General features: G+C 34.4%; 1 protein-coding gene across 1 annotated transcript in view; it reads right to left on the bottom strand.

The window, feature by feature from the left end:
* Positions 1–2,487: 2,487 nt before the first annotated feature.
* Positions 2,488–15,512, bottom strand: part of LOC150101467 (serine/threonine-protein kinase Genghis Khan-like) — an 896,778-nt gene continuing 883,753 nt past the window's right edge. The window contains 2 exon segments of the mRNA XM_090400803.1: positions 2,488–2,724; positions 5,557–5,720. Coding sequence (XP_090256929.1) covers positions 2,563–2,724; positions 5,557–5,720 — 326 coding nt within the window. The 3' untranslated portion in view covers positions 2,488–2,562.

The following is a 15,512-nucleotide window of genomic DNA, read 5'->3' as shown; positions in this document are numbered from 1 at the left end:
CAAAACATTTATCACAATTAATTCCAATGGTCTCTTTAAAAATTCAGGATTGAATCAATATGTGTGTGTGTGTGTGTGTATATATATATATATGTATGCACTGAGGTTGATTTACTCGGTTGTTAGACATATTTTTTAAAAGAATTGAATGACATAAACTCTCGGTTTATGTCATTCAATTCTTTTAAAAAATGTGTGTGTGTGTGTGTGTGTGTGTGTGTATATATGGCATTTTTAGTTGCAAATTTTTAGGCTAATCTTCAAATTTCCAAGTATTGAATGATGGCTTATAGTGAAAATATAATTAAACATAATGTATAAGAAAGAAAATCTTTGTGGAAGAATGCACTTTAGTTTTTTTTTATTTTGAACGATGTTAATTTTTAGAAAAGCTAGATATAAACACAGTACTGACTCAGCTTTTTTTTGTTGTTGTTATTCCCAAAGCTAAATACTTAATAGCTGAACTTACAAACAGTATGTGTGTGCGTGTATATACATGTGTGTATATACACATGGCCATGCATGTGCTTATCTGTACACATATGGTTTGATCGAGAGGTTACAAATGCAAACATACACAGCATATAAGTATTGCAAGTCATTTCCTCAAATAGATTTGTAGCTATTCAATAATCAGAAAATTATTTGTTTAACAAAGGAAAACCATAACAAAGTCAAGGTACTTAAAAAAAGCAGTGAAATATTTTAATATAAAAAATAATTTGTCACAGATATATATTAAATGCAGATAAAAAAATTACCTCAGTATTTGAAATGATAAATAATACATGTTGTCAGTACTGACATATGAAAACTAAAAAAGCGTGTAAACTGGACCAAAGAAAAACAATAAAATATAAAGATATATTCAATTTACAAAAATACACTGAAGACTAGAAAAACACTATTAAAATTTTTGTCCCATGAATCATTTAAATGAATATTTTGTATACTATATATATATAATATTCTTTTTAAGTAATATTCACAATAAAACTCATATTTCTAACAAAGATGAGCAGTAACAAAAAGTTTTGCTATTATGTGGCATGGAGAAAAGGTATTATATTAAACCTGGCTTTAACAATATATTTGATTTAGAGAATAACTGTTAACTATAACTAGCAGAAATTATTTTATATTTGGTTCTGGGTTTCACTTTACCTTAAATCCATAACAGACAGCTGCTAGCATGGACCTCCTTTAAGACACAGTTCCATTTATGACATTTAAGTAATGTAATACAAGTTAAGCTGTCTTTTGCAATTCAATATATATATATATATACTGTATATATAATGAACTGTAAAATAACAGCAATTTATTAACTTACTAATAAATAAATTTTCTCTTTCAGCAACAATGCAGGACTTAGAGAAACACCACATATCTGCACTTATATATCTTTCAGTACAACAAATTTCTTTGTATTTCTTTCTCATATATATATATATTTCTTTATTTATTTAATATATTTATTTATATATATTTATTTATTATGCATATATATATATATACAGACTTAGCCCTCTCCTGAGTTCATGCATATTGCTGTCTGTGCCTAAATTTTGACACAGAACAGCAAAATACTATATACCTTTAATAACCATCATGAATCTAAAATGATGAAAGTGATGAAAGATAATCATGAACTTCTTTCATTCATTCATTCAGTGATTTTTTAAAAATCTTTTTAACTTTTCTGAGAGCAACAAAAGGGTACCTAAAAAAAATATAGCATAGATACATGTATGTGCCTATATATACATATAGGCACATACATATTTAGCTAATTAGCATTATATATATATATTTTTTTTTTCACTTAATTTGATAAAAACAACTCATGAATAATAACCAGTACATATTTATGTATGTATGTGTGTGAAATTTTTTTCACTTAATTTGATAAAAACAACTCATGAATTTTTGTACATGATAAAGCTAATCATTCCACATTTCTTCTTCTCTTAATGAATACCTTCAAACCAAGTCACCTATGGTTGTTCATGACCGTGCACTCTTGCTTGTTAATATAACTTCAAAGGAAGCCCTTCCTAAGAAAATGGAGAGACGCTGAAGGAACATTTTCTTTAAGAGTATATCTTACCATTAATCTATATACCTATAAATCCAGAAAAAATGCACTTGTCTCCATGTCCACAACCACTTAAAGCAGATATATGAAAAAATATTCTTTGTCTAGTAATGTGAAAAGGAAACAAAATGAGCTATCCTGTTTCTGGCACACGTTAATGTTGATGCAGATGACAAGAAATGATAGTTATTTCTTTTCTTTTTTTTTTTTTTTTTTTATAAATCCTGTTCGAACTATGTTTCCAAAAAACATTGTTCCAAATGCTGTGAAACTGATGAATTTATTTATATACTTTATTATTATTTTTTTCTGTATTCACAGTTTCTTATATTCCTTTCATAGTTTTATTTTATCATTAAGAAACTGCCTGCTATTTAGATGTGATGCTTCATGTTTCACGCAATGTGGAAATAATTGCACCTATGAAATGCTTAGTTTTGTTCCTAAAAAGTAATATAGTTCTAGCTTTGGGATTCATAACTGGAAGAACCATGATCTTCTGTTATTAATGTCGTTGCTGCTGGAGCTGTTGCTCGTCTCTCTCGTGGACTGGGAGGATAACTGAGATTGGAACTAGTATTAGAGGCAATAGAATGACGTGGACTAGACTGTTCGCCATGGTCCTGTAAATTAAAAAAGTATATTAAATTCAAATAATCATAAGAAAATTCTAATCAGCTAATTGGACAAAAGAAGTTTTACATATATGAATTAGTTGTACAAAGTATCATCATTTTTTTTTTTTAATTCTCAAATGAAAAGAAATTATCCTGCAACATTTCAAAAGTTTTATAAAATAAAATAAACAAAAATTAAAGAACTAATCCTGCTTTTTCTGTGTTATCAATAAAGCTCTGTTTGTGACTGTCTCTATCATTGCCTTCCTTGTCCATGTACTTTTGTCTGTAGATATGTGTATTCGTAGGGTCAGTTTGTTTGTTTAGAGGGATGATAAACCCGAGTTTCTGGGAGAAAAACTCTTCACCTTGTATGAAACTAACTCACCATTGATAGGAAAGCCTAAATAAAGGTTCTTCATGTCAGAACAGGATTCAAACCCTGGTCTTTCCAGCCAGAGGGCTCTGAGCTATGAAGGCTCTAAATAAAACTGACACCCAATGCACCTTTGTATATAATTAAATAAACACACACTTAATGGGTCACTTAAGGGTCAAAGCTGGATAATTGGGAGGAGACCTGCACGTAGCTTTTAAACTAATGCAGAGAACTGACCAAGGTTTGTGACCTAATGTCCAATCCAGTCCTCAAGTTCTTGTGACTACACTATAGATTTTCAACCAGGATTCTGAACAAACGAGGTTTGGCTGACAATTTGATATTTAGCTGACTAAATTGCATTCTTATTAACTTAAACCAAAATTAAAAAAAAAAAAAAAAATGATGGTACAACATGACAGAATTTCATGCCAGCTGGGGCATTGCACAGTTAAACAAGACCCCCCCCCCCCCAATGCTTTCATCAAGGAACTAAGGCAAATGGTATAAAGTCAGTTACTAAAGCAATTCTCAACTCAACATCACAGTTCAAGATTGGCATATCAATATGTGCCAATCTTGAAGTAGTAGCAATTTGTTTGTTGAATGAAAAGGAGTGCAATGTGCCATCAGTAACACTGTGTATTGGACTGGTAGCTGAAGTAATTGGTATACAAAAGGAAGAGGGGGGGGTGATGAAAGAATAGAGCCTTGTGGAACCCCAGCATTAGTTGTATAGCTAGGGTATAAGGAGCCATCTATCATCATACATAGTGAGTATCCAGTCAGAAAGCTGGCAACTCAGTTACAGAAGTCACAGGGAAGGCCAAATAATGGAAACTTACTTGGTAGGCCTTTATGCCAGGCCCAATCAAAGGCTTTGTAGATATTGAATGCAACCACTTCAGATTCACGAAACTTTTCCATGGTATTATTCCAGAGATGGGTGACATATATAAGTAGATCTCCCCATTGATAGGCAGCCCATGGAATCCACACAGGCAGGCAGGCATTTACGTTGGGCGTCTTCAAGGTAGCATAGAAGTTGGCTGTTGATGATTCTCTTCATTACTTCAGAGAGGATTGAGGTGTGTGTGTGTGTGTGAGAGAGAGAGAGAGAGAGAGAGAGAGAGAGAGTAGTAGTAGTAGTAGTAGTAGTCTGATGGTAGGGATTTGTCATCCTTCTTGGGAATGGGTTGGACATAGGCTATTTTCCAAAGTGTGGTAGATGCCTGTGGAGTAAGAGGGAATAAAGCGATGATATAGAATAGAAGTCAGCTCTGGAGTGCAAATCTTCAGGACAACTGGAGAAATACTGTTAGGGCTAGGGGACTTTTTGGTATCTAATTTAGACAGGATTTTCTAATCCCCTTTCGACAAAAGGAGAGAAGGCATTGAGTGATGAGAATTTGGGATGGCTGAGGGACATTTGCTAAGATCACCTATGCATACATTTGAGGAAATGTGTGAAGCCACAATGAATGGCATTTTCTATGGGCAATGATGCAATATAGCAATATAGATACAAGGGGATGGAAGAAGCGTTGGAGAGAAGTTACAAACTAATTGCTTTGACAAGAGACCAGAAGGCTCAACTTGGACATCAGGCAAGTTTCCCTGTTGGTTCTTTTGAAGAGAGAGAGAGAGATTTTCAGCCAAAGGTCAAAGCTAGGCAATTCTTAGATGTTCTCTGACATAGTACGTCAGAGTGAGCATATGTACAGATGCACTTGAGTTTTGTAGACTGGGGATGAAAGTGACTGCTCTTAATGTTGGAATTGAGACCATGTATATCTGTTAAGTGAATTTGGAAGATTTTGTAAATTAAGGACGCCAAGAAATTATATTCTTGGTTTAATCCTTTATCCAAGTGTAAGCAAACAAAGTTTGCATGTGAAGTATCTTCACAACAGTTTGTATATAGAGGCCGACTTCACATCAAGTGCCTTAGTAGTCCATACTGCAGAGCACACATCTTTTAGGGTGTGTATAATGCTATACATTATGGGAAGGGCCACTACCCAAACTGGTTTCGACCTTTACTGAGGTATTTTAAAGTGCAGGAATACCTCTCCAAAAACTCTGAATGATCTACAAGATCATTCATAATCTCACTGAGTGACCTTACAGAATCACTAAACTTATCACTCCAGGACAGGAGGCCCAACAATGACTCCACTCAGTGACAGGCAAGAAGTTACAGACACTTTAGTTTTTATGGTGCTTAACTTTCCATTCTTGTTTGGATTTCTATGAAGAATTACAGTGCTCATTGAAATAAAGAAGTTTACAGATGTTATGCAACTATTCAATCATTTGAACAAATGACTGAATAATTGAACAGATGAATAAAAGAACAGGATATAACTAGATAGAAAAGATTATATCATCTATTTCTACAGTATATGCTTTGTAGGCAAATTTAATATTAAATAGACTTGTTCCAGAAAGTGCAAAACCTCATGTCCTGAGGGAAAAATTGGTCCAGATCCAGTAGTATGGATGCTTGGTGTAGAATGATCCTGTGAGGACACAGACCCATCAGGAGAGGCTGTTGATCCAGCAGTCATTGAACGCTGCCCCCGAGAAGTAACTAATGAGGGTTGTTTGGTCACAGTAGCACCTACATAAAATAAGTCATAATATGAAATTTAATTTATTATTTATTTAATTAAATGAACAGTTTAAAATTAATTCCATAACCTCATTCTACATCTCTTCTCCTTCACGTTGCTTCTACTTAGCAAAGTGAAGGAAAAGAGGATAATGAAAAGAAGCTTTGGCATAATCATAACTATAATGAAATAATGAATGAAATAGATTTCAAGCAGTGCATTTTGATTTGCAATTGATGAGCATAGTCTAAATTTAATGCAAAATATTCTTTCTGCTCAACAATAGAGAAGTAAATTTTAAATGATATTCTGAAAAAGTGTTACAGAATTTATATCAAGATATTAAAATGTTTATCATCTTATATATATATATATATATATATATAAATATATATTTTATATATGATAGATAACTACAATATTCTATCATTAGGTACTAAGTTGGTGTTTTTTAGAATTTTCTATTATTGTTTGATTGCTGTTCTGTTACTGAAGATGCCTATGAAACTTATGCAAAACTTCTACAAATAAACAAGTTTTAACATGAGTTTACCTCCATTTTTGATTTTATATAAATTAATAAAAGTTTAATCTTATATAAAAAAAAGTACCATACAAGTGAAGTGCAAGCCAAAGCAGTGAACTATACAGTGAAGTAATCATGCATATTTAATGAATAAAAATTAAATATTTGTAGTCACAAACAAAATAAAATAATGGGAAAGATGGAAATATGGAACATTTTTTTAAACCATTACAAAAGAGAAGGAATGAAAAACTTATCAAATGTATCAAAGCATAAGCAACAAAACATTTAATATGGTAAGCATGTGAAGTTAGCTAGTTTTGCTAATTAACTTTATATGCTAACAAAATTTATTAGTATTATCATTTATTTATGTTTATGTTTATAGTATTATGTTTAATTTTTACATCAGTTGTTTGCTGATGGTACAAAGTTAGGAAGAAAGATAGTCAACAAAGATGATAGAGATCCTACAGGATGACGTGAATAGACTATCAGTATGGACAAAGGTAAATAGTTGCCAGTTTAATGTGGTCATCTGTAAGGTCATGCACTTTGGGATGAAGAACTCATCATCTGTGTAGTATATTAATGGAACTGTGAGAAATTAATGAGGTCAGAGATTTGGGGTTGATTGTGGATAGAGAGTTGAAATTTAAAGGACATATTTCAAAGGCGTCTGCGCGGTTAGTCTAGTGGCTTTGCACTTCGCAACCATATGCCTGGGGAAGGAGTGTCCTAGGTTCGATTCCCGTCGACGATGTGAGGAGCTTAAGGATCTTCTTCAGCCATAGTCAAGTTAGCTGGTCTTGGGTGTGGACAGAGAGTTTTTTCCACCAGTTTATCTGAGGTTTTTCATCCCGCAAACAGGCAACCTGGACTCGTGAACACACAGGCTACAGTCATAAAAATACGCAAGGAAGGCAACAGGAAACCACCTTGCATCATTATCTCCCTAGTAATCAGCTGCAACCCTCTCAAAGAGAGGAAGCCACAGGATCAGATCAGATTTCAGAGGCAGCCAAAACAGCACATCAGATTATATGGTTGCTGTGGCATGTCTGTGAAATGTAACTTATGAAAAGAGTTTGTAGTTCTTTGGGCATCAAAAACTGCTGATAGGAGGAAATATGATACAAGCATATAAGTTGTTAAAGGACTTTATAAGACTGACACCAAAGACTTTTTTCAATACAGTTAGGAAAGGAGACAACAAGAGTTCACTCCTGAAAATTGTATAAGAGTATGGTTAGTAAGGACGTTAGGATGATTTTTTGCTTGGAGTGTTCAATTATTATTCTCCTTGATGGCTGAAGATGCACTCAAAACCATCTCTAGCAACCCATCTCACTCATTGAACACTCCAAGCAAAAAATCATCCTAACGTCCTTACTAACCATACTCTTATACAATTTTCAGGAGTGAACTCTTGTTGTCTCCTTTCCTAACTGTATTGAAAAAAGTCTTTGGTGTCAGTCTTATAAAGTCCTTTAACAACTTATATGCTTGTATCATATTTCCTCCTATCAGCTAGTTTTTGATGCCCAAAGAACTACAAACTCTTTTCATAAGTTACATTTCACAGACATGCCACAGCAACCATATAATCTGATGTGCTGTTTTGGCTGCCTCTGAAATCTGATCTGATCCTGTGGCTTCCTCTCTTTGAGAGGGTTGCAGCTGATTACTAGGGAGATAATGATGCAAGGTGGTTTCCTGTTGCCTTCCTTGCGTATTTTTATGACTGTAGCCTGTGTGTTCACGAGTCCAGGTTGCCTGTTTGCGGGATGAAAAACCTCAGATAAACTGGTGGAAAAAACTCTCTGTCCACACCCAAGACCAGCTAACTTGACTATGGCTGAAGAAGATCCTTAAGCTCCTCACATCGTCGACGGGAATCGAACCTAGGACACTCCTTCCCCAGGCATATGGTTGCGAAGTGCAAAGCCACTAGACTAACCGCGCAGACGCCTTTGAAATATGTCCTTTAAATTTCAACTCTCTATCCACAATCAACCCCAAATCTCTGACCTCATTAATTTCTCACAGTTCCATTAATATACTACACAGATGATGAGTTCTTCATCCCAAAGTGCATGACCTTACAGATGACCACATTAAACTGGCAACTATTTACCTTTGTCCATACTGATAGTCTATTCACGTCATCCTGTAGGATCTCTATCATCTTTGTTGACTATCTTTCTTCCTAACTTTGTACCATCAGCAAACAACTGATGTAAAAATTAAACAGTAGTAGCCAAATACTGAGCCCCTCAGTATGCCACCAGTCACCTACATTCTCCTGGATTCAACTCCCCACACCACTCTCTCTGATTTTTCACTATATTATTTCAGGAAATTACAACATATTAGGATATATATTAAAATAAATTTTAATATATTTCTATATTTCGGCAGCGTCACGCTGCCATTTTCAAGAACTTAGGTACAAGATACGTGCACGCAGGCACAGCAAAAACAATAAATGAGTAATTGTTTTTTCTCTATTATTTCTCCTAAAGTCCTGATGGTGCCCTATAGCGGGCGATGTTGGTATTCTTGGGCGATTGGGCTGAAGGTCTTCTGATGTAGGTTTCCCAAATTTGAGGAAGCCTCATGCAGCCAAATTTGTTGAGGTTTGGCTCGTTTCTTAGGGCTGAAGCTGATTCTATGAAAAGCCTTTCATATCTGTATTTGCTACGGTGTATTATCCTGGCTTTTTTCCACCGTATTCTATGGCAGGTATCCAGAGCATGGTCATCAAGACCAGAGTGGCTGTATTGGTGAAACCGGATGTAGCCCTTGTGTTCTGAAATTCTGATATTTGCTGTCCTGCCTGTTTAGCCGAAGTAGGACAGAAAATGACAGCGTGACGTTGCCGAAATATAGAAATATATTAAAATTTATTTTAATGTATATCCTAGTACGTTGTAATTTCCTGAAATAATATAGTAAAAATGCATAACCAACGTCTAAGCCTTTCCACGAGAATCACTCTCTCTGATATCTGCCCATAAGTCACTCTCTTATCCATATCAGAAGCTATGCATCTCCATTTTTTTCCCTTCCAGCTCTTACCCACAAACGGCTTCTACCTATAGTACATTTGTACTGTGAGTGAGCTAAGGAATTTTTTTTCCCAAATTTTTATTAATTTTATATTATTTTTGTATTTTTTCATTTTTCTTTTGGAAGGCCCTGCTCTAGAGACCAAACATAAACCTTTTTCAAGTCACTTCAAACTTCCAATTTGATCTAATTTATGCAACAAAGTTTTATGTGGCATCTAATCAAATGCTTTTGCAAAATCCAGCAGAATCACTGAGTAGCCATTTCCTTTATCCAACCCAGTTGTCACCTTACTATAAAAAAAGTAAGCAAATTAGTAAGACAAGATCGCTCTCTCTCTCTCATAGAATCTTGCTGCCCCATGTAAAGTATTATATTCCTGTTCATCCAGACTTGAATTCTTTTCTTATCAACATCTTCAATACCTTAGCCACCATGCCTGTAATTTGCAAATCTGTTTTGGAGCCTCCTTTAGGCAGTGGAACTCTTTTGCTCTCTTTTCACTTCCTGGGTACCCTCCCAGAATTGAGGCTTCAATTAAACTGCTTGCTCAGAGGAGCTACCAATTCGGGATAATAAAAAGAGTTATTCTAACATGGTTGTAGAATCCATAATTTCAAAAATGAATGCTGATCACTGTGTAACACTAAAAGAAAGGATCTCTCTCAGAAGTTGGGCATAAAGAAAATCTTTGTGCCTCAGTACTGTACATTCCTTATACTCCACTGAACCTCTTCAAAAAAAAACAGAACTATCTTTCATTAAGCACTACTTTAATATCCAATGGCTACTTGGATCAGCGCTCAGACTAGAAACATTATATCAGCCATTAAAAGATCCAAATGGCAATGGGTAGGTCATATTGCAAGAAGTAATAATCAAAAATGGGCAATGTTGAGCTCTGAATGATTTTACAGAGATGGAAAAAGAGTTACAGGAAGACCAAAGGAATGGTGGGAAGATGAGATTAAAGACATATGGAACGCCGTGTCACTGAATGGAGGGCTTTTCGGGGAGACCTTTGTCTAGCAGTGGACAGAAAATGGCTGAAGAAGTTATAATTAATAACATCTTCAAAAATATTGTATCATTACTATACCAATCCAAAGATTACTTATTTTTTTAATATGTGAAAACTAAAACTAAATATCAACTTCTGACACATGCATTCACCAGTTTCATCCTTTCATTTTTCACCCTATGAAGCAAATACATTTTGCTCATGTTGCAGCAAACATATTCAAACAGGCAGAAATCACCTGTCATTATTCTATGCATTGGTACTATGATGTACAATACAGTATGCTTAGAACAAAGATAATAGCTTTTGAAAACCTGACAACCAGCAAATGGCCCTTATGAGCAAACAAACATTCATAAAAATAATATCCAGAAAAAAAATTAATCAATTATTGCTAATTATTTTCAAAAAGAACTTATCTTTCAACTTTTTAAATCTCAACATCTTATCAACTTCATATGATGAAATGTTAAGCGAGTTACAAAAACATTCAATTGCCAAACATATGTTAGGAAGTGACATATGATTCACAGTTGGATGTCTTCTAACTTATTTTAGTTATAGTTAATGAATCTATAACTAAAAATTCTTATAGATTCATTAATTTCACATTTTTAAAATTAATATTTAGTTTTAGTTTTTACATATTAAAAAATAAGTAATCTTTGGATTGGTATAGTAATGATATAATATTTTTGAAGATGTTATTAATTATAACTTCTTCTTCAGCCATTTTCTGTCCACTGCTAGACAAAGGCCTCCCCTAAAAGTCTGATCCAAGTAGCTATTGGATATTAAAGTAGTGCTTAATGAAAGACTTCTGTTTTTTGAAGAGGTTCAGTGGATTATAAGGAAGTACAGTACTGAGGCACGAAGATTTTCTTTATGCCCGACTTCTGAGAGAGTTCCTTTCTTTTAGTGTTACACGGTGATCAGCATTCATTTTTGAAATTATGGATTCTACAACCATGGTAGAATAACTCTTTTTATTATCCCGACGTTTCGATCTTCATCTGGAGCATACATAAATATATATACAATACAAGCTGCTAACGCAGCTTGTATTGTATATATATTTATTGATTGCATTTGCATTTCAAACATAAGCTAGAGAAACAATGATTTTATCACATGCTACTCACTGGCATGACCTCTAGTAGGGGACAAAAAAATTACATCAAGCTAATTTAATTTTTAATTACATGAATAAACATTCTTGCTTACAGATGGTTTTCCTTCCAGTAACAGTGATGCCTTATTTCTATTATTACAATTGTTATTTTTGATTTAAAAAAAAAAAAAAATTATAAATTACACCATGAATAAACTTTCTTATAGATTTTTTTTGGGTGGTTGATTATAATCTATCTTACAAGTTTCCTTAAATTTGCGTTCACACCATGTTTTGGTGTGATGTAGACAACTAGTGATTTTCCAGTCAATTCTATGTAAGGTGTTCAGAGCATGATCAGAAAGGCCAGCTTCACCATAATTATTATATTTGATGTGTCATTTATTTATGTTCATTTTGTCTGATCAAAATTGTGCGTCCTGTTTCTCCTATGTATGGTATGTTGCAGGTGCAGTAAATACGGTATACTCCAGGGTGGGCCAGTGGAGGGAGAGGGTCTTTGGATGAGTTGAGTAAGCTTTTTAATTTTGCAGGAGGCTTAAAGGTGGCTTTGAGGTTGTATTTTTGTTGATGTCATTTAATGTAGGGAATGGTTACAGTTTTACTGTAATCTGATTTGTCATTGTTTTTTATTGAGGCCTTGTAGAGAATTTTGTTAATAGTGTTTTGACTGTATCCATTTTTTTGAAAAGTATTACTGATCACTTTAAATTTGTTTTTCAGTGCTTGTTCACTGGAGCAGATCTTCAGAGCCCTGTTTTTTAGGGTACTGATGACACCTAGTTTTTGTGTTGGGTGGTGGTAGGAGTTTATGTGTATATATTGGCCAGTATGTATCGGTTTCCAGTAAACAGTGAAGGAAAGATTGCCCAAGGGAGGACGTGTGACAAATGGCAGTATGTTATGTTTTTCAATCTCAATTGTGAACTGTATAAGTTTGTGTTGTTTGTTTAGGTGGCTAAGGAAAGTGTCTAGTGGCCATGAGACCAAATCGCGAAAACATCGTCAATGTATCTGAGCCAAACTTTGGGTTTTAAAGTGGAGGAACCTAGAGCAAGTTGTACAAAATGTTCCATATAAAAGTTAGCAATCGGGGGGGGGGGGAGAGGAGATAATGGTGAGCCCATAGCTGTGCCTTCTTTTTGTAGGTAGAAAGCGTTTTGCCATACAAAATAACCAGAATGTAATACATGTGCAAAGAGCCCATGATATCTGGAGGAAATTTGTTCTGTAAAAGAAGAATTGTGTCATTAATTGGAATTCGTAAAGAGGGCAGAGACATCAAAACCGGCTAATAGATCATCTTTTTCTAATGTAAAATCTTTGATGATGTTTATGAAGTGTTGTGTGTTTTTGATATGGGGGGGGGGGGGTGACCTACCAACTCCTTGAGTGTTGCCACTAATTTTTTGGCTAAGTGATAAGTCGGACTATCAATCCCTTCGACTATAGGCCTTAATGGTGTGTTTTCTTTGTGAATTTTCGGTAGCCTGTAAATTCTCGGGGAAACGAGCGTAGTGTGGAAATAGTTTTTTGACCATATCTTCGGGCCATATGGTAATTGACTTAAGTAGATTCTCTGTTTTCTTTTTGATTCTATTAGTTGGGTTATAGTTAACTAATTTGTCCGAGACCAGCAGATTCATTTTTTCCACATAAGTGGTTCGGTTTAAGATAACGGTGGCACTTCCTTTATCTGCTCTGGTTATTAAGTTATTTGGATTTGACCTTAGTGATTTTATCGCTGTTATTTCGTGTTCATGTTGAGTTAGGTTGTTGTTATTAATGTAATGATTTAAAATTCTGGCGGTTTCTAAACGTTTTTTTTATCTGCTATGTTATTTGGGATGAATCTTAGGCCTCTTTCAATATTACAAATAAATTCAAGTTTGTTTATTGACTTGGGTGCTAATGGCATAATTTAAACCTTTGTTAAGTATTCAGATTTCGTCTTTGTTTAGAGCATGGTCGAATAGGTTAACTACATTATTGTTACCTGTCGGTGATTGGTGGCTCCTGTTGTTTCTTGATTTTGGTTGGTTGTTATTGTTCATTGTGGAGAAATTTGAATATGGCGGCTGGTTCTTTCGATCTTTTAGTCTTTGGGATTTGGAAATTAGATTTTCTTTCTTCGTTTGGAGGATGTGGTTCGTCATGTTGTCAGTAATCTTTTCCAGGATCATTCAGATATCTGCGTTTACGTAGCTTGAAAGTTCCGTTTTTTCCTTTTGTAGCTGGTTTTGCGGCTAAATTCTTTCTGGAAGCTTGGATTTGTTCTCTGAAAAGTGCTTCCTCCATGCGGAAGTATATACATTGCGCTTTTACACTAGACACTTTCCTTAGCCACCTAAACGAGCAACACAAACGTATACAGTTCACAATTGAGATTGAAAAACATAACACACTGCCATTTCTAGATACACTTGACACGTCTTCCCTCAGGCAGTCTTTCCTTCACTGTTTACCGGAAACTGACACATACTGGCCAATATATACACATAAACTCCTACCACCACCCAGTACAAAAACTAGGTGTCATCAATACTCTAAAAAACAGGGCTTTGAAGATCTGCTCCAGTGAACAAGCACTGAAAAACGAATTTAAAGTGATCCGTAATACTTTTCAAAAAAATGAATACAGCCAAAACACTTAACAAAATTCTCTACAAGACCTCAATGACAAACCAGACTACAGTAAAACTATAACCATTTCCTAAATTAAAGGGACATCAGACAAAATAAACAGAGTACTACAAAAATACAACCTCAAAGCCATATTTAAACCTCTTGCAAAATTAAAAAGCTTACTCAACTCATCCAAAGACCCTCTCCCTCCACTGGCCCACCCTGGAGTATACCGTATTTACTGCACCTGCAACATACCATACATAGGAGAAACAGGACGCACAATTTTGATCAGACAAAATGAACATAAATAAATGACACATCAAATATAATAATTATGGTGAAGCTGGCCTTTCTGATCATGCTCTGAACACCTTACATAGAATTGACTGGAAAATCACTAGTTGTCTACATCACACCAAAACATGGTATGAATGCAAATTTAAGGAAGTTTGCGAGATAGAGCATTATCAACCACCCCAATCTAAACAATAATGATGATCTAAAAATCCCATACATATAGAAGGCATATATTCGTCCCACGAATCCTTCCTGTCTAAGAACAACTATAAACAGGACTCTAGAAAATCCAGGATCCTAAATCTATAATAACAACTTTAATACTGAAAAATAGGACATCGCTGTAAAAAAAAAAAAAAAAAAAAAAAAAAAAAAAAAAAAAAAACTATAAGAAAGTTTATTCATGGTGTAATTTATAAATTATTTTTTTTTAAAAATCAAAAATAACAATTGTAATAATAGAAATAAGACATTACTGTTACTGGAAGGAAAACCATCTGTAAGCAAGAATGTTTATTCATGTAATCAAAAATTAAATTAGCTTGATGTTTTTTTTTTTGTTTTTTTTTCACTAGAGGTCATGCCACTGAGTAGCATGTGATCAAATCATTGTTTCTCTAGCTTACGGTTTGAAATGTAACACAGCTGGTATTGTATATTTATGTATACTCCAGATCATGATCTTGATATGAAGATCGAAACGTTGGGATAATAAAAAGAGTTATTCTAACATGGTTGTGGAATCCTTAATTTCAGAAATGAATTCTGAGAGAGATGTTGCCTCAGAATAGGTATGTAAGCTCATATGTTTGTGAAAATAAAGAAAATATTAATTCCTTTGCCTCTGAAACTAGACACCCTTTTCTCTTGAATTCATTAACTCTGACTTGTCAACTGCTACCATCATGCATAAATCCCAATCCATCTAAGTCTCCCTAAAAATGCTCGACTCCATTGAGAAAAAGGGAAATCCAGCTAAATGATGACTTCCTCTCAAAGATTTTCACTCTAATCATTTCCTCATGGTTGTTCTGCTTTATGCCTCTTCTTTAGGTGTTGTTAGCTATTATATGGCTCAATTGTGTATTTGGGATTGGTTTATTGGTTTTCCTAAGCACGCAAGT

Source organism: Typopeltis vanoorti, chromosome 11 (assembly GCF_054136105.1).
Source record: "Typopeltis vanoorti isolate ZY-2024b chromosome 11, IOZ_Tvanoo_1.0, whole genome shotgun sequence".
NCBI classification, from domain to species: Eukaryota; Metazoa; Arthropoda; class Arachnida; order Uropygi; family Thelyphonidae; genus Typopeltis; species Typopeltis vanoorti.
This window is presented reverse-complemented; position numbering and strand designations above follow the sequence as displayed.